This window comes from Myxine glutinosa, chromosome 13 (assembly GCF_964187855.1).
Source record: "Myxine glutinosa chromosome 13, kmMyxGlut1.1, whole genome shotgun sequence".
NCBI lineage: Eukaryota > Metazoa > Chordata > Myxini > Myxiniformes > Myxinidae > Myxine > Myxine glutinosa.
The window spans coordinates 90,322,305-90,347,295 of record NC_136273.1 but is presented as its reverse complement, the minus strand read 5'-3'; the positions used below and the strand labels follow the sequence as shown (position 1 = coordinate 90,347,295).

The window sequence follows — 24,991 nt, the reverse complement described above, 5'->3', positions numbered from 1 at the left end:
TATATATATATGTATATATATATATATATATATATATATTGTTACTGATCGCGGATTAAGATGTTATTTACCGAGCGGTGGTATTGCCGCGACCGTTACAGGATCCCTGACTCACCCGATTCACCCAGAACTTTGGCCGTATCGCACCGCAGCTGCCCAATCTGGGAAAAGACTAAAACGACGAAATGCAAGAGGAAAAGGAATAAAACGAGAAGACGGACAGAAGAGTAATTGGATTTATTATTTACACAAGCAAAAAGGAGCAATCAAGGTTTATTTACAACACATAAGACGCAGGTGACACAGTGCAAATTTTAGCTTACCTACAGACTTAATTAAATACCCAGGGACAGAACAAACAAAACAAACTCACGTACACAAGAAGGGTGGAAAGGCAGGAGGTGGATGGCTGGAGGGAGAGGGAGGTCCAAGGGGGTCCTGCAGCTCAACTGGCGCGTTTAGCAGCCGCCGTTCCTTTTCGGCCCTGCTCCAAACCGCCGTTCAGGCCCCAAGTGGCTGTTGGGTGTTCTTGCTGATGCGGCCTCCGCTGCGTTCCCAGGACTTGTCTGACTCGTTGGTCCAAACCCTCAACTCTTTCTTGGTCCCTCACTCTTTACCACCGACTCCTCACCGCAACCAACGCAACCACTTGACCACCACCACCGACTCCTCACCGCAACCAACGCAACCAACTGACCACCGACTCTACTGACTGACTCTTCACCACTCTCCACTTGACGACCGACTCTCAACCAACTCAGACCAACTCACGACTCACTTCCGTGCGTGCCTTTTATAGCGCCTCCAGCGATTAAGCCGCCGGCGTTTTGGACACGCCCATCGGGGTGCTCACCTTGGCCCTGGTTGGTCGCGCGACCCTCGGGCTCCGCCCTGGATGACGACGGGCGGGCACGCCCCTCTTCCCCTCTATGACGAGGTGGAGACACGCCTTTCTTCCCCGACTCGAGCCTCGTGGTCAATGGCGGTTATTGGAGGGGAGGTAATTGGGAATCGAGGGCTCAGCAATGACGAAAGGGGATGTGATAGGAAATGGAGGTTTTGGGGATGGGAATGAAAAGGGATCTATTCTCTTTCACTGGTGCAATGGAGTACTTCAATTAATGGGAGACACAGCCTTACCCTAGAACACAGAATAAGAGATAACTATCAACAGGGGTATTCTATTACTTGGCTGACGTGTATGCTTGTGGACTAATTATGGGATGCCCTTTCACCTTTACACAGCTCCGGAGGTAGGGGGGCGCAGAATAACCAATAATAATAATAGTACAGCACACAATCAAAAAAATACAGTCCTCATCTCCGCAACACTGCACCCTCCTCCTCTTAGGCACGTCCCGGTCCTACAACTTTTATTTTTAGTGTGACACGTAGGTGTAGTTCCCTCTATTTTTAACCTGACCCTGAGTGCGACAGTTTTAAAACATAAATAAATGTGTCCCGCTGCTCCATTGCACCCTGCCTAACAGACTTACGCCCACAGTTAACCGAATCGCGGAATGGTCTTCAAACTATACACTGACGGTGGGAAGCATTATTTACAATTGACGCTACTTTTATTTACAAGACTAACCCAGGACCTGTGATTGTTCTTTCTGGGGGGGGAGACAGTCTGCTCTGCATCAATGCACCATTAAAGCACCCAAAAACGCACCAAAGCACCCTCAAGCACCAATCGGTGCACAGTCATCACTGTTCATGAATAAAAATAACCAAACAACCCCTAACCCTGCAGGTGATCTCTTGCTCTTCGGCTCCCTCTGCTGGTGATTATTATTTGTTCTTCCAGATGTTGTCATTCTTTTGCTTTGCTTACTGGCGGCCTATTTGTATTAAAACTTGCACCCAATGTGTCCTTTTTATTTATTTTATTTATGGCCCACAGGGCCGACTAGTGTGGTTCACCTGTGGGGCATCGGTGCCCTGTGGCCAAGGTCCGCCAGCAAGATTTCGGGCCCTCGTGGCCAGTTCCAGCAGAGGGGCCATGCCCCAACCCATGGGTCCATAAGTGGTGCTCGGCCACAGACATGTGGTCCATAATGTGGTGCATCGATGCAGACAGCTGGTTCTGGGAATTTCGGGCGCACAATGGCCGACCCACGCACGCTCCCCTCGGCACCCAATGGCGCACAGGTCATGTGGGAGACAAAAGGGGAAAGACAATTGAGCGAGGGGTAAGGTCACAAGGGTACACATCAATAAGGCAATGCAAGGCGAAATGCGTACGGAGGGCGAAGTGAGAAAGCTCGTCCCTACCGTACGTCACCCCCCTGTCACCTAACCTACCCTTGCCCTTACCCCATATGTACAAAAATCTACACATTTACAAATTCGTCACTACTGTCACGTCTTCCCCATATTTCCCCTATACCAAATTCGTCTCCACAATCCCTCTACTTCAAAATTTGCCATCACCAAATTTATCATCAATCCTCATAAGGAGGAAGAGATGGAACACAAAGCACAATGTCACACCCACGTCATGATGCGTCTCACAATCCAAACATTTGCACAGTAAAAAATAATCAAAACATGGCATGGTGTGGAGTGGAGTACCTGTCACCTCAGGTGAGTGGATGCAGATGGTGCGAGGAGATCCTTCATCCTAACTATCCTCTAAATGATTTTAACACACTTTACACTACCCGGGGTCTTTCCCTGCCAATCCATTGGCCACTTACACTATGGGTTCTAACAACCAATTCCCATTGACCAAACTGTGGTGCTTCTCAATTTGGGGTCTCACTCCCCCGATTCATTTCCCGGTGCCTTCGCACAATTTCTGGGCTGCGACGTGTAGCTCTCCCAGCAGGTCTACCCACCTGCACACCTCCACCACTGCAGTTGCCACCTGAGCTTACCTAGCTCCTCACCCTAACCTAACTAACTGGGGAAGGCCCTCTCCTGGCTCTGGCACTGGGCTACCCGGGTCCGTCCTCCGGATCCTCGGGCCCCATCCACAACTACCGGCTCCCAGAGCCCACCTGCGGCCTCACCTGGCCGACATCCTCACAGTGGTGGAGTGCCCAAACCAACTACACACACTAACAGGCTACACGCCCAGCCATTTCCACAACACTAATGCACCCATCCAAAGACCATTCTTTCACCCGCACCACAGATGCCAATATCCAACCACAATTTACCTGTACCCTCTACCTAACACTTACACTACCCGCCCCGGGTATCCGTGATGGGGGTCCACTCTTCCCCCATTCACACCTTCGCACCATCCACTCCACTCCACAATTTCCACCATACTCACTCCACGACCATCCATTCCAATACTCCATACCATTTATTCCATACACCTGTCCTCCATTCACCTGTCGTTGCACACCTGTGCAATCATACCTGGTGCCACCTGCACCCTCCTCCTCTTCCTGGACCATTGGGTCAACACAACACACCTCACCATTACTCACTCATACACTGCTCCACACACCTGTTCAGTTGCACACCTGTGCAATCACACCTGTTCAATCCTCACACACGGCATCATCTCAGCTAACTACTCCCCTCTGAAACTTGCGCTTCCCAGTCGTCCCTTTAAACTATTGCGCTCCCACGTCATTATCATCCATACTAATCTACCTGCGTCCCCACTACAGGTATCAGTCACTAACTAAACTTAACGTTACCTAATGTCACCTTCGCTAGATCCCTATCAATATCCTAACCCACCCGGGCTAGTTTTCACTGCCATACACCCCCTAATCTATTGCGCATTTGCCCCACTCTGTGAGGGATGGTGGATTTGCCATCCCACCACATCGGGGGTCTCTCTATCAATTTTTGCTCGTCCAAATTCCAACCAATTCAAAAATTTTCCATTTACTGCCAATTCTACCCATCATCTGCCTTTTTCTAATTTCGGGGCCAAAACACTATCCTCATCACCCGTCTACTTATTACATCCTCTCGGTGCGCCAATTCACGTCTACAGCCCGGCTTCGTACAGCCGAGCAATGAACGCGGGTTCTTTGGTGCCGGCGGCTGGATGCGTCCAGCACTCGGTGCAGGGACGGGGGCTTACCCGTGCCGAGATCCCACGCACCACCTCGGCGTGGAGCCATCCAATGTCCCGATCTCGACCTGCCGGCACGTCTCAATAGAAAGTGGTCGCCATGACGACCCTTCCTATCGGGCTGCCCGCTCCGCCTAGTGGAGCCCGGACGCGGCCGTTCCAAGCGAGGCACAGCGTGGATCGCGTACGGCGGTTCTTTCGAAACCGCCGTGGTTCGGATCCCCGCTGGTCCTCGCGGCACGCGAAGCTGCCCGACGCGCACCGAGGGCCCGATTCGGCTATAAGTCGTTCTAACCTCTAACCCGGTTACCGTCGATGCTTCACCTGCATGCTTACAAGCATACGCTACCCCTTTCTTGCTCATACATGCAGCCGTTTCCATGCTCCTCGTCGTACCTTTTCTTACACACCTCGGTACACTCATTCCGCTCACCGACTTGGTCACACACCTGACCACCGAACACCTTGGCACACATTCGTCGCTCGCACACCTCACCAACACACCTCTTTGCGCCCCCTCCTCGGTCACCTCCTCTGTGACAATCACAGGTGTGCTTTCACTCGCACACCCAACCACGTGCTTCACTACCAATTCCAGCGTGCATTCCCACACACGCTCTACCATTCCAGGTGTGCATCCTTTCTCACCTGTCACAACCAACTCACGCTCCGTGTCACTCTCACTACTCTCATCACCACTCTTGACAACGCACTCACCCTTACTCCCGACAGCGCACTCTTTCCTCATGCACCTGTCCGTTACACACCTTTCTCGCGCACACTCTTGCGCACACTCTCCCGTTACACCCTCTGTAACACTCACCACAGGCGTGCATTCTCCTTCACTCTTGACAGCGCGCTCTTTCCCCATGCACCTGTCCGTTACACACCTTTCTCGCGCATCCTCTTGCGCACACTTTTTCGTTACTTCCTCCGTAACACTCACCACACCGCGCTTCCCTGTGCTCCCTCGCACACGCGCTTCGACCAACTCACTCTTGACGGCACACTCACTCCTCGGCGTGCACTTTTTCCTCACACACCCCATGGTCGGACATTCTCGCACACCTCTTTTTTCGCACACCAGACCTGTCGCACACTTCACCAACGGCCTTTCACGAACACCCGGATCCAAACCAATCCCCAAGCCGACTGAAGCTTTCCTCACATCATATACATTGCCACTCACCTCCGTACCTCGTCGTCGCACCTCCTCTGCCACCTGCAAACTTTTTATTTGGTTAGTGAGCATCACATTATGAGTTGAGCACCGACCTTGCACATATTCCATCACCTCCTCCTGGATTTCTCTTTTAGTTTCTGTCCGTCTCTTCTTAATTTCACTCACCTCTTCTTCCACTTCCTCTAATTTTTGTTTAACCTCTTTTATTTCTCGGTGCGTCTCCTCAAGTTCGTCCTCTAAGGCTACCGTGACCGTCTCTATGTGCTTCCTCACCTGCCGGTCCTTTGTCTCCATTATCTCTGTCACCTCATCCACCCTCATTGTCAGTTCCTCACGTACCATCTGACATTGCCTCTGTGTCGCTATTAATTCGTTTTTAATTTCTTTTTGTGTCGCCTTTAACCCTTCTAGTACCGCAGTGTTCCTTTGAACCTGCTCCACTAGCTCCGTCTGTCCCTCTGTCAGCTGTTCCACCTCCTCCGTCAGATCTTCTATTCCCCCTTGTAACCTAGCCGTATTATTCCTCACTTCTTTCTCCATACGCTTCTCACCTCGCTTTACCTCCTCGCGTAGCCCCGAGACCTCCTCACCCACACCTCGTTGTATCTCCTCTTTCATCTCCCCCATCTCTTTTGTAGATGCCACCCTCATCTGTCCCAATTCATCCCTCTGAGCATCCAGTTTACTTTCTAACCCGATTTGCACCTCCTCTATCTGGTTTCCCATTCGTTTGATTTCCCTGGCAGATTGTTCCCCTATTTCCTGCAATTTGTCCTCCATCCTATTTTCTAGCCCCATTAACCCATTTTTCATCCCCTCTATCTGATTCTCCTGGGCAGCCATTCTATTTTCCACCCCCGTTAACCCATGTCTCACCTCTTTTATCCCGTTGTCTAACCCCTCAAAATTATTGTCTAACTTCCCAAATTTCTTGTCTAACTCCTCAAAATTATTGTCTAACTTCCCAAATTTCTTGTCTAACCCCTCACCGGTACCCCTCGCTTCGTCCCTCATTACCCCCATTTGGTTTCCCATTACCCCCATTTTTGCTTCTAGCCTCTCCATAAGGGCCCCCATTTGCAACATAAAAAGGTTCGAATCCACCAGCGGCGCTGCTACGGTCGCGGTCGCCGTGGCCATGTGCGAGGCGCCATTTTGCGCGCCTGATACTCCCTCAACCGCCTCCTCATTGCTCCCCTCCATTTGATCCTGGGTTACTCCTAACCCCTCTATTTCTCCCACCGGCATCCCGTCGCCTTGACCAGCCATGGCGCGATTTCAAAATTCGGGTTTTTCTTTAAAAAAAACAAATTTCGGCAGCTCATAATTTTGACCAAATTTTTTTTTTCTCTATTCGTTTTAAAAATTTGGTTCGGGCCTCGAATCTCACTCCCAGACACCAATTGTTACTGATCGCGGATTAAGATGTTATTTACCGAGCGGTGGTATTGCCGCGACCGTTACAGGATCCCTGACTCACCCGATTCACCCAGAACTTTGGCCGTATCGCACCGCAGCTGCCCAATCTGGGAAAAGACTAAAACGACGAAATGCAAGAGGAAAAGGAATAAAACGAGAAGACGGACAGAAGAGTAATTGGATTTATTATTTACACAAGCAAAAAGGAGCAATCAAGGTTTATTTACAACACATAAGACGCAGGTGACACAGTGCAAATTTTAGCTTACCTACAGACTTAATTAAATACCCAGGGACAGAACAAACAAAACAAACTCACGTACACAAGAAGGGTGGAAAGGCAGGAGGTGGATGGCTGGAGGGAGAGGGAGGTCCAAGGGGGTCCTGCAGCTCAACCGGCGCATTTAGCAGCCGCCGTTCCTTTTCGGCCCTGCTCCAAACCGCCGTTCAGGCCCCAAGTGGCTGTTGGGTGTTCTTGCTGCTGCGGCCTCCGCTGCGTTCCCAGGACTTGTCTGACTCGTTGGTCCAAACCCTCAACTCTTTCTTGGTCCCTCACTCTTTACCACCGACTCCTCACCGCAACCAACGCAACCACTTGACCACCACCACCGACTCCTCACCGCAACCAACGCAACCAACTGACCACCGACTCTACTGACTGACTCTTCACCACTCTCCACTTGACGACCGACTCTCAACCAACTCAGACCAACTCACGACTCACTTCCGTGCGCGCCTTTTATAGCGCCTCCAGCGATTAAGCCGCTGGCGTTTTGGACACGCCCATCGGGGTGCTCACCTCGGCCCTGGTTGGTCGCGCGACCCTCGGGCTCCGCCCTGGATGACGACGGGCGGGCACGCCCCTCTTCCCCTCTATGATGAGGTGGAGACACGCCTTTCTTCCCCGACTCGAGCCTCGTGGTCAATGGCGGTTATTGGAGGGGAGGTAATTGAGAATCGAGGGCTCAGCAATGACGAAAGGGGATGTGATAGGAAATGGAGGTTTTGGGGATGGGAATGAAAGGGGATCTATTCTCTTTCACTGGTGCAATGGAGTACTTCAATTAATGGGAGACACAGCCTTACCCTAGAACACAGAATAAGAGATAACTATCAACAGGGGTATTCTATTACTTGGCTGACGTGTATGCTTGTGGACTAATTATGGGATGCCCTTTCACCTTTACACAGCTCCGGAGGTAGGGGGGCGCAGAATAACCAATAATAATAATAGTACAGCACACAATCAAAAAAATACAGTCCTCATCTCCGCAACAACATATATATATATATATATATATATATATATATATATATATATATATATATATATATATATATATATATATATATATATATATATATACACACACACATATACACACACATATACACACACATATACACACATATACACACACATACCTATACACACACACATACATATATATACACACACACACCTATACACACACATACCTATACATATATATACACACATACACACATACACACACACACACATATGCACACACACATACCTATACACACACACACACACATACCTATACACACACACACATACATATATACACACACACACACACACACACACATATGCACACACACATACCTATATACACACACACACACACACACACACACACACACACACATATGCACACACACATACCTATACACACACACACACACATACATATATACACACACACACATACATGCTGTAATAATAATGTATTTTTCAGGTATTTATACAAAAATGATATCCACACGATCCATCGGCAAGCGTTCTACGGTCTGCGTTCCCTCGAGCAGCTGTGAGTTCCACGTCGAATGTATATTGAAAAGCTAACATCATATTTGCTTGATCAGTGATTTGTATTTTGAAAAAAAATGTAAAAGTTGAAACGATGCTTTTACTGAAGGGCGTGTGTCTCTTATCTATGAAGAGACACATGTATGTACACGTGTTTAAAGTCTTTGTTTATCACGTGGACTTGTACGTGATGAGGGATTTCCTACAGATATCTGCACTTTAACCGCATCGAGGAACTGGAGGCCGATGCGATCAGCAACCTGCCCAGATTGGAACGCCTGTGAGTTCGAGGGTTTGAAGGAAGGAGGGGCGGTGGGAGGGGATGGTGAGTTAGTGAGTTTGGCGACAAAAAGGGAGGGAACGTTTCTACGTCCAGAAACATATGTTCTTCCTGCCAGGTTGCTCTTGCGGGTTTAACCTCAGAAACCATTTAACATTGGGCTCCGCTTTGCTGTGTAGGAATGCTAATATGATCGTTTATAAAAGTAAAGACTTCTTGTTTTCTCATCCAACCCCTGCCCCGGCTTTGCCCCCAACTTGGCCCCCAACTTTGCCCGACAAGGTTCCTTCACAACAACCATATCAAGCATATCGGTCCACGTGCTCTGCAGAAACTCGACTCGCTCAAACGGCTGTAAGGCCCTGTTATTTTGTCAATTTGTTGCTTTGTCTGCTTAAAATGGCCATATTGTAGATAGGCCTATTACAGAAACCCCATTGTTTGTAAACTTTCAGAACATGATTCCATTCGCTGGGCATCGGTGATGTCACGTGACTGTCTCTTGCATTTTGGCCTCTTAATGTTTGATGGTTTAAGCAATCAGTACTTTAGAAATACGATGCCTGTGATAAAAATTGTCGTCATCTTACTTTCATTCACCAAATGTCTGTCCGTCCGTTCGAAGGTACCGCAAAAACGGCTCAACCGATCGCAACGATATTTTGGGTGGGTATTCCTGGGACCACTTGGAGTAAAAGAGGCTATATTGTTCTTCCAATTTTTTTCCCAATTTTCCAGTTTTTCCAAACACGATGGAATAATATTTACCGATTATGAACAGTGATGTGGCTTTTATTGAAATTCTACAAATACTGTTTAGATTGTGATGAGAATTACGAACCTGCCGCGAATCCGGAAGTGGACAGATGACGGCAATGCGCGGGTTTGATAATATCCCAATACAGCCGTCATTCAATCGTAATGTTAAATCGTTAAACGTTAATCGTGTTAATCGTTTTGTTAAAGTATCAATCGATGATTGAATTAAGTGAATACAATTACGATTTTGAATTCGTAATTGTATTCACCCAACCTTACGGAACTTCACATCAGGATTTAAATATTTGTTTATGTCACAAATGTTGTTAAAAGTTTATTATGTTAATGTGTATTTGTGATTGGAGTTATGCTGTTTGGAATGAAAAAAGAGATATCGAGTTCAAGTGAATGACGAAATGCCGTGACGGTTTTACGTCCTAAACGTGAAATTCGCGGATCGCCATATGCGGATTCGCCATTGACTGGGAATGGAACACACGTACCTGTTTGTTTGCGAATGGGTACGTTTTTCATGGAAGTCCTTCACGAACTTGCTGTCCATGTCTGACGTGCGACTGAAGGTGCTACAGGAATGTGGAATTTATTGGTTTCATGCTTTAGCATTCGCCGTTTCTGCATTGTCTGTTTGCTTGTGGCCTCACTAGTCCTCGTAATATATCGATCTGACACCTGTATCAGTAATAGTTGTAATTCTTATCAAGAAGGCATACCTGTTGAGTTTAGATTTTTGAGTGCTGCAAAAAGGAAAGTCATGTAGTCTGGCCATTGCTTGCTTGTTGCTTATTTTTGTTGCATTTCCGAATAACCGAAGGCAAACGTTAACTTGTCAGGATGACCTGCTTGCAATTTCCAAACAAAGGGAAGAGTGTCACAAAGTGTTTGTATTTCTTTGCTTTGAACGAACAAACTGTGCAGACGCCTGGATTCGAACATGCTGGTGTGCGATTGTTCGCTGCGCTGGTTGCCTGGCCTGCTGATCATGCTTGCAAGGCATGGTGGCCCACAGGCCGCTGCAACGTGTGAGCAACCACACGAGCTCTACCGGAAACCCATAATCACAGTAACTGCCGACGAGTTTGATTGTGGAGAACCCACGGCTGGTATGACACGGGATGGGAGGTGGGTTAGAGCCCGGGGGATTTTACTATAATTTCCTTTTTGTCTGCGGTCTTTAAGGTTCATGGTGTACATTTTAGCTGTTGTGTATTACTAGAGTATGGTTACACATTGTGTAAGCAATAACAAACCACCCTTGATAAATATAATTTGGTGAGCACCAGGTACATTTTAAATAGAAGCTTTATGATTGTAGGCAAGCATCACTGATCTGCTGCTAGTTATATATTTAGGCTTTTAAAATATTTATTTATTTATTTATTTTACAGAATAGTTTATGGTTTTACATAAATTTTCATTGGGATTTTTATTTCACAGTTTACACGAAATTACAATTTTCAAATTCTAGATATCGATTGAGGTTTTTTGTTTTTTAAGGGCACCTTTAAGTTTTTGTTTTTTTGTTGTTTTTTACGTACATTTTCATTTACAGACGCTTTTTCTTTTTTTCACTTATGGACATTATTGTCATGCTTGTTTCATAGTTTAGACTTTAGAGATATAGAAATTACAATTTTCAAATTCTAACTATGTATTGTGGTTTTTAAATATTTTTTTTATTCTTATTTTTACCCTCGCCAGAGTAGAGGGTTTTGCATTTTTGTCTGTTTGTCTGTTTGTTTGTCTGTTTGTCCGCACAGAATAAATATGCTTTTCTCTGCAACCGTTGTTCTGATTGACATGAATTTTTCACCATTGGTGCATATCCTCCTGTAAATTTTTTAAACGATAATTATGATGTCATAGGTCACATGGTACGGGCGCCATCTTGGGAAAAAAAATTGCACCTCTATATCTCCGAAAGTGCTGTATAGAAAAAATTGAGACATGGCTCATTGTAAAGAACTCTCCATGTGGAATAACATATTGTCGTATGACTACCCTCTGGTGAACCCTCATGGTGACACGTGTTGTGGAAATCAACCAGATTCACAACGTGTTCCATATGTATGGTTTAATCTCAATCAGATCTGTACATCATCCTGTAAAGTACATCAAGCAACATACATGTCAGGATCTAGGCATCATATGAGAAAGATTGAATATATCAGTCAATGCAAGCAAACCTAGAATATAGGCGGGTACGTACCATTCAATTCTACATGGCATTGTATAATGATGTCGCAGGAGTGGCCTCGAGTCGCGGACGTCCGAGGTCTTATAGACACCGCCCAGCGGTTTAAGGGAGCACCAAACCTGGGTTCAACTTTGGTACAATTTCACCACATTCTCCCCACCGTTAGAACTATACTGCCGCTCGGCAGGTAGCGAGTGCGCGTCAGCATTAATGGATTGAGGAAGTCATCATTTTATTATTGGGGTGTTAAAGACATATTTCCCTATAAAGTCAGTCGGTCCTTCCATAGCGGTCAGGGTGGCGAAATTACCCTGCCAACACAGGGTCGGAAACTACCGGGTACGATATCCCCAAGCCCGGAGTCCCCCTGCTTCGGAGTAGCCGCTGGAGGCAGGTGTCGGAGGGGCACCTCAGTGCCTTCACTGCTTCAGGCAGGGGTGTATCAGGCGAAGGGAGGGACGGTCACGTGGGTCACAATAGTCTAGTCTTACAGCGGGGTCGTCGGCACAGTAGCTAGATAGGATACGTTGTACCTTGGCGAAGAGCGAATGTCCATTCGTCGCAATGCAACACATGTGTAAATCAGTAAGCCTCTTTACAGTCAGCTGTAACCGTAAGTAAGGTTACATGACAGGAGGCCATTACAGTGAGTCCATTGCAGTCTGTACCTGCCTAGGCTCCCAAGGGTACATGATCGATCCATGTTAGGTCCATGTCATGGAATTGCCGAGGGAGAGAATCGATGAGAGCCATAACGAGAGTTACTCGACACCGGCAGCGGCCCTGTTGAATCACGAGACTCGAGCGTCCTCTGACGGCAGCTCATACGCATTACAAACTCGTGTTCCGGCACGTGAATCTACCGTTGGCAGCGATCCTTCGCACGAGACACGAGCGGCCTCTGAAGGCTGCCTGGACGACCGGCATGGCTGATTACGACGACGCACAAAACGACCGGAACGCGCCTCTCCAGCGAAGCGCGCAGAACCTCCGGGATGCATATGGCAATCCTGTCCTGCTGTACAGCGCTCGGAGGATCGGAGAAGATCGGCTATACCGGCTACCGAGAGGATGCCCCGGATGGAAGGATTGTCCCATACAAAGCGAATTGAATTGTCCCATTCACAAACCGAGAGAGAGTCCCGGCTGGACAAACCTTGTTTGTCTCAGCGTTGTCCCGGATGGATTGTCTAGATGTCGAGATGATTGTCATGCTTGACGTCCCGGATGGATTCGCCATCCACGGATGTCCGACCGATCCATCCATTCAACGCCTTCATTGCATGGCACGGATCCAGCCGGACCGCGGATGGATCGACCATCCACGGACGCAAAGACTCAGAGACCCAAAGACAGCCATCGCCCCGGATGGACTGTCCATCCATGCTAGATGTCCCGGATGGATTGTCCATCCACGGATGTCCGACCGATCCATCCATTCAACGCCTTCATTGAATGGCTCGGATCGACCATCCATGGACGCAAAGACTCACTCAAAGACACAAAGACATCCATGGACGTCATCCTGGGTCCCCACAAGGGGCGAGGTGGGAGGCGTTATACCGAACGGCATCCGGATCGCGGCATCCGGATCGCGGATGGATTGCCCAACCTCCTGGGATTCCACCCCCCCCCCCCCCCACCGAGGTTGCAGCGGCGCGCCGCATACCGAAGTCAGACGACCTTCACAGTCTGGGTCAGTCTGAGTCACAGTCAGTCTGGGGCAGAGGGAAAATGGAATCAGACGAGGCGTCTCGCAGTCTCGAAATGTGCGTGGATACGAGCCAAGAGCTCTGTCCGATAAACAACAAGCCCAGAGTCAAGGGCGAGCAGGCAGTACGGTGCCCCCGTTACTTGCGCAGGTGACAAGGGAGTCGGGCGCGACGCTCAATGTCACCATTTCACGAGGTCACCGTGTACTCCCTAAACGGCGCGGGCACGCGACCTTGAGGTAGCGCCACGTGACGTAGTTTACGTCGTTTACGTAAAGGACATTTGGTACGTAGTTTACCAAGGTACATGGAAACGAATCCCCGATGATGAGATCGCGTGAAGCACGCAATTACGTTAATGACGCCGTAGAGCAAACGCGTGATTAGTCGGTGACGTCATCAATTGGTTCGGGCGCGTGCGGTTCGTTGGCAAAACCGAAAGTCGTTCTCGGCCTGTCGAGCCAGCGTGGCACGCTGAGACGAGAGGGCGAGCACGCTGGGCCGCAATAATTTGCACGGCCTGAAGTAGCGTCCCGTTCGATGGCTTTCAGGCAGGGTTTGTCCGGGGTTGAAGCGGGGAATAGCGGCAGCAGTGCGGTAGTTATCAATGGTATCTAGCATGATACGATACATCACGCCAACACAAATCACATTTCACAAATCACATTTCACAAATCCCCGAGTGCCGTGAACCCCTTAGAACCCTTTTAAGATTGTTTATTAAGGTTATGACAGCGGAAGAAGATGAAAGTTTAGGAAGACCATGCTCGGCGAGTCCCCGAGTGGAGCCAAATGAGCCTCACGCGTTGAGGCGAGTCCGGGCAGCGGTGTTCGCCGGCCTCGCTGAGAAGCCATGCGTAGGTGGGATTCCGACCAGCAGCAATGGGGCCACAGAGTAGTGCCAGCGAGGGGAATCACGTGCTCTTCGCGTGAAGAAGGGGTCCATCCAGCGAAGATGCGGCGCGCGCGACTGGCGCGTCGTGCCTAGTGAGGATGCCATCCAGCGATGGTGCAGCGCGTGATTCGTGCGGGAGGAGGTGATTCCAGCGAGCAGCGATAGGAATGGCTTCGCGTGAAGAAGGGGTCCATCCAGCGAAGATGCGGCGCGCGCGACTGGCGCGTCCTGCCTAGTGAGGATGCCATCCAGCGATGGTGCAGCGCGTGATTCGTGTGGGAGGAGGTGATTCCGGCGAGCAGCGATAGGAATCGCCGGCCTCGCCGAGTAGGGCCCGCGAAGGGAGCAACGTGCGGCTTCGCGCGGAGGAGGTGATTCCACCGAGCAGCCGGAGTGAGCCGGCCGTGTGAGGCACAGCGTGATTCCGACGAGCAGTGCGCGATTCGCGCGGAGGAGGTGGTTCCACCGAGCAGCGAGGGGATTCGCGTGGAGGAGGTGATTCCACCGAGCAGCCGGAGTGAGCCGGCCGTGTGAGGCACGGCGTGATTCCGACGAGCAGTGCGCGATTCGCGCGGAGGAGGTGGTTCCACCGAGCAGCGAGTGGTCAGGGTGAGCCGGCCGTGTGAGGCACGGCGTGATCCCGACGAGCAGTGCGGAGGAGGTGATTCCACCGAGCAGCCGGAGTGAGCCGGCCGTGTGAGGCACGGCGTGATTCCGACGAGCAGTGTGCGATTCGCGCGGAGGAGGTGGTTCCATCGAGAAGCGAGTGGTCAGGGTGAGCCGGCCGTGTGAGGCACGGCGTGATCCCGACGAGCAGTGCACGATCCGCGCGGAGGAGGCGATTCCACCGAGCAGCGAGTGGTCGGAGTGTGCCGGCCCGCGCGGAGGAGGCGATTCCACCGAGTAGCGAGTGGTCGGAGTGTGCCGGCCCGCGTGGAGGAGGCGATCCCACCGAGCAGCGAGTGGTCGGAGTGTGCCGGCCCGCGCGGAGGAGGCGATTCCACCGAGCAGCGAGTGGTCGGAGTGTGCCGGCCCACGCGGAGGAGGCGATTCCACCGAGTAGCGAGTGGTCGGAGTGTGCCGGCCGTGTGGAGGCATGGCCGACATGGGAGTCGTGATCACTCGCGTGGGAATCTCATCTCGGGCCGAGGCACGCAAATCTAGGATGATTCTCTCGGACGGAGCCGTTAGCGTTTCGAGCAACCGAGGCTAGACTCGTACCTTCGGCGCCAAGCGGGTCCGTCGTTCCGACGGGGTTGCGGCCCAGGACATTTCCCAGTGGCCTCCTTCAGCAGGCGCCTTGCCGGAGTCCGTCACGCCTGCTCCGGCGTCCGGGCCCCAGGAGAGCAGTTCGCGCTTTGACGGCGCGGTTCCGCAAAATGCTTGCGCTTCCGGTCCCGTCGAGGTAGACCGGCAGCGAGAGTCGTCGGAGCTCCGTGGCTGGAGCTGGCTCGATGGGCTCTCAGCTGGTCATTCTTCTCCGAGGTGGGCCGCGCAGGAGCACGGAGAATGTCGGGAAACGCTCGTCTGAGATCAGCGTTCATCCGGCCATCGCCAGACTCGTGTCCCACCATTCCCGAAGATCTTGATTGAGATTAAGTGTTGTGGAAATCAACCAGATTCACAACGTGTTCCATATGTATGGTTTAATCTCAATCAGATCTGTACATCATCCTGTAAAGTACATCAAGCAACATACATGTCAGGATCTAGGCATCATATGAGAAAGATTGAATATATCAGTCAATGCAAGCAAACCTAGAATATAGGCGGGTACGTACCATTCAATTCTACATGGCATTGTATAATGATGTCGCAGGAGTGGCCTCGAGTCGCGGACGTCCGAGGTCTTATAGACACCGCCCAGCGGTTTAAGGGAGCACCAAACCTGGGTTCAACTTTGGTACAATTTCACCACAACACGGATGACCAAACAAGCTTAACACTCCGAGGCGATCAATTCAATGGTGGACCTTCGTTACATGCGAGGGAAAGGGGGATGACAAACTTACCTGGACAGCTCCACCCGACGTCCTCGACCCTGCAATAAATCGACTCAAACCGACACGGAATTAAAATGTACAAAAATACCGGATTTATTAAAGAAAATGCCAGTCACAAAATAATGCACGATAAACTATGATTCCTAAGTGGAGCGCTCCCACACAGACCCGAATACAGACAAAGGATAAAATAACTGGGAAATACATATGTGTGGTTTGTGGCACTTAGCTATAAGCTGCTCTGGAATCTCGTCAGGAATCGTCAAAGATCGTCGCGACCTTGGTGGGAAACGCGAATTGCCGCGCAGCTCATGGGCGGGAAAACCAGGCCTCCGTGCGCAGTTCGCTCTTCCAGCCGCGCTTATCCTCACCATCTTGTTCGGGAAACCGCAGTTCTCGGTCTGCAGTTCTTCCTCCTCACGATCACTATCAAGATGTCGGAACATGACTGTTCGTGATGAATCTTCCTTGCGCAAGAGCCAATAACTGACCGTTCGCTATGGGCTCCAGAACGATAAGACCAAAATGCGACTGTTCGCTATGGGATCCTGGACAAGAAGGGGGAAAATGTCCACCATTCCATTTATTTTGTACTTGAGGCTCTGAGGTCATCCCACGACGTCTCCATGTCTGCTATCAACGAGTCCCATCTTACCAGTCATTGTGCCAATCAAATCCCGGACCAATCACTGCTCTTCTAGGCGTGGCTCCACGGACCTTTTGTCCTGTGTGCTGACCAAGTCTATGTTATCCACGGTATTGTGCGATGCCTGGTTTCCGGTTGGTTTTTATTTAGCGTTATTAATTATGGTGTCGATTGCTTGGCTTTGCTATGGTGAGTAGTGTGGTGTCATAAGGAACACAGGAAAAGATTACAGAGGCAATTACATACAGGGGATTAATTTACCCATAATCCCTCGCTAATTAACAAACCCCACCCCTCATGGGGACGAAGATACAAGCTCTTCCACTACATACGGTCTACACAAATTTCCTACTTATGATACATCAAGGTTTCTTCTTCTTCACGACAGTCGGAGCACACTAATCTATACACTCTACCCGGCTCTAAGGTAATCATTGTCTACCCCCTACAAACGTAACAATATGTTAATGATGTCATAGGCGCCTCCATTATGACGTCATAATTCGACAAGTACAAAACTTCATCTGATCAAGATGAAATTTATTGAGCCTCATCTTAAATCCTCATCATAAATTGGTGGAGAAAAAAAAAAATGACATCATCGGTCACGTGGTTTGGTCGCCATATTTGTTTTAACACAAAAGCCTCAAAAACACTAAAAACACGTCGTGGCGAGTGTTTGCAATCTCTGATTGCTCTTTCTTGTTTACATGTGTTTACGGATTTTTACGTAAATTTTCATTTACGGACACTTTCCGATGGTTCTGTCATTTGTTTTTTCCAGTGTACTGGATTCGACACGAACATTAATATCAGCCAGTCAGTGGTTAGAAAGAGCTTTATATATTAGATGTGAAAGACTAGGTCAAAGGAAACTATCTATTCTATCAAGTAAAAGCCGCTAAGAGTTTGCGAAGTGAGGTGCGGCTAACGATGCAAGCATTGGCGCGAAGCGGAGAAGGCCTTTTTTGCTCCGATTAAGGGCAAACTCTCAAAATTTCAGCATCATCTCACTTCCCATGGTGGTTAACATCCTCTTATCAGCTTTCAGTTGATAAAATCCATTGTCTAACCTGTCCGCTCACGCAAAACACTGCTGGCCTTCACCAAGGAAACCACACACAGCCCAGCTTAAAGTGTGGGGGCATGTGGGGGTGAGATTGACTGAATTTGACAGGAAGGGTCAGAGGTCAAGGAGACTGGGACTGGGAGAAAAGTGAAAATAATAGGGAAACAAATAAAAGTGACAGAAGATTAGATAAATAATCTAAAGCAGCTTTGAAAAGTGATTCAAATAAAAGTAATAAAATTAGAGAATTAATAGAACACGTTACCATGTGCAGCGTTTAAGTATATAATTCAATTGAAATAAAAGAATGATTTTAAAGGTCATAAAAAATTTAATCCGGAAGTTTACCGCCGTTGATGCAGTGTCTATTACACCACCTATCTAACGCGTTACTTTAGTTCTTCGTGCCTGTTGTATGTGTTTATTATGACGTCCTCAAAAAAAGTAAGTTTACTTTTCCGAAAGATTTTCAAATTTGTTTGACTGCCAGGAATGGAGAAAGAGTACAAATATATATATATATATATATATATATATATATATATATATATATATATATATATATATATATATATCGCACTCTGCGCACGCGCGACCGGGACCAATTCTGAGACCGAGTACTGTTAAACGGCAGGTTTGTTTTCCGATTCATGGTCCGATTCGTGTTCAAAATATAACATCGAGTTGAAATAAGTTGAAATAAATAAGTCAACCAATTGCTTAACCCCATTTTTTGCTTTGTGTGCGCTGGCTAATAAAAAACACAATTTTGTATTAAAAAAAAAAACATTAATAATAATAATAAAAATAAAAACTGGTAAAGAGGGTGAAAAGGGGAAGAGGAAAAAGCAGGAGGTAAGATGGATAGAAGGAGGAAATCGACACCAGCCTTCTTCAGCAACACCAAGTTCTTCATTGTATAGTTATGAATGATATTTTTGTGAGTTTTAAGGTGATGTTTGTGTGTTGCAATACGAAGGTGAATTGTTCGAGAAAGAATGTGGTGTTTTTTCGGTGTTTCGGTCTAACAATCCCAAGTTGGGTATTTTTTTAACCCTTTTTTGAAACCCATCCTCTCCAGAGCTTCCTCGTATTACCACTCAGCCGAGGGACGTGGACGTGTCTGTTGGTAACACGGTGTACTTTACGTGCCGCGCTGAGGGAAACCCCAAGCCCGAGATCGTCTGGCTCCATAACAAGTGAGGGTCGTCACGGCAATGCTATGTTTTGCACCCAAGACTGGGATGTGTTTGAGATCGAATCCTGAGACCTTTGGTCCTTTCCCGGCAGTAATGAGCTGGACATGTCGGAAAGTCGCGTGAACCTTCTGCCGGACGGTACACTTATGATCCGGAATACTCGTGAGTCGGATCAAGGCTTGTACCAGTGCATGGCCAGGAACCTCGCCGGAGAGGTCAAGGCGCAGCACGCCATCTTGACACCTTTCAGCTCTCCCAGTCAGTAACTCGGAGTCTGAGTAATTTTCTTTTTAACCGATGAGCGGATGAAGAATTTCTCTTCGCTTCGTGTTATGCATTCCTTACTTGTGCAAGGAGTAACAGATGAATAGATTTTCTTATTTCTTTGCTCGATTTAAAAATAAAACATTTATTGTTTCTCAGACCAAGTGGTGGTTTAATGGTATTGAGCACTGAGAGCTCGTTATAACCACACAAATAATTCTGTGACTTCCTTTCTCATTCTGTGACGATCCCTCCATGGTGTAGCTAAGCCGAGCTTCGCGATCCAGCCACAGGACACCGAGGTTCTGTCAGGGCAGAGCATCACGCTCGAGTGCAGCGCCACAGGCTTCCCCCCACCCAGGATCGCCTGGACGAGAGGAAACGGTTCGGGCCTACCTGCTGACATTCGTTTCTCCATCACTCCTTCCGGTGGACTCTTCATTCAGAACGTGTCGCGCCATGATGCCGGGCGGTACACGTGCCATGCCGGCAACAATTACGACTCTGTACATGTTTCTGCCACCATCATCGTGCAAGGTGGGGATGCTGGGATGCCAGATTGTATCTGATGGGGCTTTGTAAATGGGCAGCATTTTGTTTTTCTGCACCAGTACTACCTGCACTTCTACTTCTACAATGACCACAAGTTTTCTCACCTGTAGTCGGGGAAGGTTTTTTGCCCAGGTGCTTCACAAAGTGGCTGACCAGGCCTGACGTTTGACTGCAGGCGATTTGACTAGGAAGTTATCATTTGTGCCGAGGTGCCGGCGATAACTTGCCTAATCTTCGTGAAAGACACCGTGGAATCTTTACCCGTCTACCAATGAGTGCTAGCAGATGGAACACCCAGCTTAATGTTAATCCAAAGGATGGCGCACTTTTGCGATACCACGCCCTGTCTGCGAAGCACCAATCCGACACTTAATATTTGGGTCAGGAATCGACCCCAGATTATCCAGGTGAAATACAAGTATGAGGCTCCTGCACGAAGTTGTTGTTTTACTGTATCAGGCTCACCATTCTCGCGACCTCCTAAGGGCCTGCACGGCAGTTGTAGATCAGGAAGGAAAATAGATGCACAATTCCAACCCTATTACTTCCTGTTTTCAGTGTTTCCTCCCATCCCCTCTCTCTTCTTTTCCTGTTTGCTTATTCCGTTTCTGGTTTTGCCAAATTGTTGTCCCGATACCCTACTATCAAGTTTGCCTCGCTCTTCCATGAGCCTCACTCTTGAAGAGAAAAGAAGGGGTCACCTTTTTGCTTGACCTATTTAGAGAGAGCTTTTGATGTTTCTGTCATGGTGCTGGACCAAAGGCCAAATTGTTACGGATTGTTGGTACGGATTGTTCGGGCCGCGGCCCGACCTCAATTGTTACGGACCGTGGATAAGATGTTAATTTGCCGAGCGGATGGCGCCGTGGCCCTAACAGTTACCCCGAATAACCCGATTCCTGAACGTTGGCCAAAATCGCGCCACAGATATTCAATATGGAAAAGACAAAAGCGACACGGATGTGAAGGAGAAGAAGAAGGATACCTTGGGATTTTTGGGATACCTTGATACTTTGGGATACCTTGACCCAAAGGATACCTTGGGATTTAAAAAAAAAAAATTTTTTTGCATGGAACCCATCATCACAGTCGACATCAAATCTTTCCTTTTTGTTTTTTCAACAGCCTGATCTCAGATCACCAATTCGGATACAGACCAGATCACTCTACCTGTGATGTGCTGCTCCTACTCTCCCACCAATGGATGGAGGACCTCTTAACATACCTCGAGCTTTTGATGCAGTCTACATGGCATCCCGCCTTGCTCTCCAAACTCTCTGCTTGTGGAATCTACGGCCAACTCCACTCGTGGATTATTGACTTCCTCCACTCTCGTAGCCAACGTGCGGCTCTCAACAGAATCCTTTCATCTCCTCTCCCTCTCCAGGCTGGAGTGCTCCAACCCAGTGTTCTGGCCCAGTCTTATTCCGAATCTCTTCATCAATGATCTCTCTGACTCTCTGGAAAATCCCCTTTATCCCTTTTCTGATGACTCGCCCTCTGTCGTGACATCCCTCATCCTTCAGACAAGCTGGTTGCAGCCTCTTCCCTCTCATCAGATATTGAAATAAAATCACAAGCAGGTCAAACAACTGGAATATGTCTTTCAATCCTGAAAAATCTCGCACTCTCACTCTATCTCTCTCCGAAAGGACAGTCCGGCAAACCCTCCAATCTACTTTCTTAACATTCATCTTGAGGATGTTCAGCCATTCAAACTCCTGCGTCTCTCACTATCAGCCATGATCTTTCTTGGTCAAACCACATTTATGTTGGCCTCCAAAGCTAGTTGCTGAATGGGCATCCTCCGTCGTACAAATTCCTTGCTTGCCACACCTAAACGTTAATCTATCGGCCTACAAACCTTTATTTACTAACCTACAAGGCTTTCATCCGCAGCTTGGAGAACTGCTCTCCCTTCTGGCCTGGTGCCTCTGCCTCACACCTTGCTCAACATGACACTGTGGAAACCAAGACCTGATCATTTCAATCTCCCGCGATGAAGAGGATTCGCTGGGCTTATCATTTTCACATCACAAACAGGTCAGTGGTCTCTGTCTTCTTCTGCTAACTCGTATCTGTTCTTGCACCATCCACTCTTTGCATGGTCTGTCCCCCTCACCCGCCAGGTTTCCGCTGTGCACACACGGTCTGCCAGTAACCCCCACCTGGTGAAATTCCCAAAATCCAGGATCACCGTTCACCTTCTTCAGCCACATTTATTGTAGACTGTGCACATTTTAACAGACTGGCCCCATCAGACCATATATTTATTATGTACGCACGGTTGGGGGACAGAACAGTGGAACGTTTCAGAACGTTGGACAAAACGTGTTTTGTCAACCAGAAAAGTTCCATGTTCACCAAATTGTTCACAAGTTTCCAAATTGTTGGAAAAACAAACAAACTGATCCATTCGAAGTTTGGTCTTTGTGCGGTGGGGATATGGAAATGGATCTCTCCCAGATGATGTAGGTTGCTGGATTGATGAGAATGAGCTTTTGTATGGCCGCGTACATAAAGTGTTTAAAGGTTCAAGCAAGGGAATGGAGAAAGTGAAGAATGGATCGATCAAGTGGAAAGAAGGAGGTGCTCTGCAGACATACACCGCCCAACATGACCGGAGTGTTGACACATCGTGCAGATCTACTCGACATGATCATCCATCACGAATCTACTGACTCCACATACAGATTGCGCTGAATCGGATTAAATGAAGAGATTTTGCGGCAATCGTCTGAAGTCCTCGACAATAAATTGTCCGAAAGGTACAGAGGGCGGAGTTTCTTGAAACACCAAGCAAAATACATTTCAACGAAACTCTTCTAATATTTATAAAATTGTTTTTCCCATCAAATACAATAAATTTTATTAATCTGGCTCTACATGGGAATTCACGTTTAAGGTGCAAGACGAGGTTGAATCGGCGAGGAAGGAAAGATAAATAAATAAGTGAAAAAGTTTGGGAAATATGCTAGAGACACAATGTTTTGTTTGTGTATGTAATATGTAGACAGTTCCATAGAATTGCTCCAAAAGTAACATTATTTGCATCTTTTCTTGGTTCTGATATCGATGAGGCCCTTATCGATGAGGTTTTGCAGTGAAGACCATGGCGTGGTATATATTTCATTTCATTGTGAAACGTATTTTGAGACCGTTTAGATATCTTTGCTCTTCCTGCCCCTGGGCCCTCCCGCTACCTGCAGAACCACCTGGCATCACCCTGGGCCCAAAGGATCAGACCGCTCAGGAGGGTCAGATGGTGGAGTTCCACTGTGAAGCTGCGGGGGCTCCATCTCCCATCATAGCCTGGACCAAAGCAGGTGCTTTTAGTTTTTGGCTTTTTGGTGATTCTTCTGAAAACGAAGTTACTGCTTAACGGTGAATTCATCCTCAAAATGTTTATCGACTGCGCACTTCATCTCAAGCCTCGGGTTGTTTGTATCAAATAGGGTTTGCTAATTGTACTAACATCCTGCAAGACGAGTTTATTCTGTAAAAATGGGGCCTAAACCATTGAGGATGAACAGATAGACATTGTGATTACAATGAATGATCAAAGAACTGTTTGTGCTTATGGTGTGCATGACACATTACATTTTGTGGTTATGGTGTGCATGACACATTACATTTTGTGGTTATGGTGTGCATGACATTACATTTTGTGGTTATGGTGTGCATGACACATTACATTTTGTGGTTATGGTGTGCATGACACATTACATTTTATGGTTTTGGTGTGCATGACACATTACATTTTGTGGTTATGGTGTGCATGACACATTACATTTTGTGGTTTTGGTGTGCATGACACATTACATTTTGTGGTTATGGTGTGCATGACACATTACATTTTGTGGTTATGGTGTGCATGACACATTACATTTTGTGGTTTTGGTGTGCATGACACATTACATTTTGTGGTTATGGTGTGCATGACATTACATTTTGTGGTTATGGTGTGCATGACATTACATTTTGTGGTTATGGTGTGCATGACACATTACATTTTGTGGTTATGGTGTGCATGACGCCTTATATTTTGTGGTTATGGTGTGCATGACACATTACATTTTGTGGTTATGGTGTGCATGACACTACATTTTGTGGTTATGGTGTGCATGACACCTTATATTTTGTGGTTATGGTGTGCATGACACATTACATTTTGTGGTTTTGGTGTGCATGACACATTACATTTTGTGGTTATGGTGTGCATGACACATTACATTTTGTGGTTTTGGTGTGCATGACACATTATATTTTGTGGTTATGGTGTGCATGACACATTACATTTTGTGGTTTTGGTGTGCATGACACATTACATTTTGTGGTTATGGTGTGCATGACACATTACATTTTGTGGTTTTGGTGTGCATGACACATTACATTTTGTGGTTATGGTGTGCATGACACATTACATTTTGTGGTTATGGTGTGCATGACACATTACATTTTGTGGTTTTGGTGTGCATGACACATTACATTTTGTGGTTATGGTGTGCATGACACATTACATTTTGTGGTTATGGTGTGCATGACATTACATTTTGTGGTTATGGTGTGCATGACACATTACATTTTGTGGTTATGGTGTGCATGACACCTTATATTTTGTGGTTATGGTGTGCATGACACATTACATTTTGTGGTTATGGTGTGCATGACACTACATTTTGTGGTTATGGTGTGCATGACACCTTATATTTTGTGGTTATGGTGTGCATGACACATTACATTTTGTGGTTTTGGTGTGCATGACACATTACATTTTGTGGTTTTGGTGTGCATGATGCATTACATTTTGTGGTTTTGGTGTGCATGACACATTACATTTTGTGGTTATGGTGTGCATGACACATTACATTTTGTGGTTATGGTGTGCATGACACATTACATTTTGTGGT

At 47.6% G+C, this 24,991-nt stretch overlaps 1 protein-coding gene across 2 annotated transcripts in view; it reads left to right on the top strand.

The window, feature by feature from the left end:
• LOC137439111 (peroxidasin homolog) overlaps nt 1–24,991 on the top strand; it is a 106,959-nt gene that overhangs the window by 29,720 nt on the left and 52,248 nt on the right. The window contains exons 4-11 of one of the 2 annotated variants that reach the window (XM_078767767.1): nt 8,417–8,488; nt 8,696–8,767; nt 9,050–9,121; nt 10,463–10,647; nt 19,148–19,265; nt 19,357–19,523; nt 19,794–20,066; nt 23,291–23,407. In XM_078767767.1, the coding sequence (XP_078623893.1) occupies nt 8,417–8,488; nt 8,696–8,767; nt 9,050–9,121; nt 10,463–10,647; nt 19,148–19,265; nt 19,357–19,523; nt 19,794–20,066; nt 23,291–23,407 (1,076 nt within the window). Of the gene's footprint in view, nt 1–8,416; nt 8,489–8,695; nt 8,768–9,049; nt 9,122–10,462; nt 10,667–19,147; nt 19,266–19,356; nt 19,524–19,793; nt 20,067–23,290; nt 23,408–24,991 lie in introns of those variants that run through there. The other variant, XM_078767768.1, reaches the window with a different exon arrangement.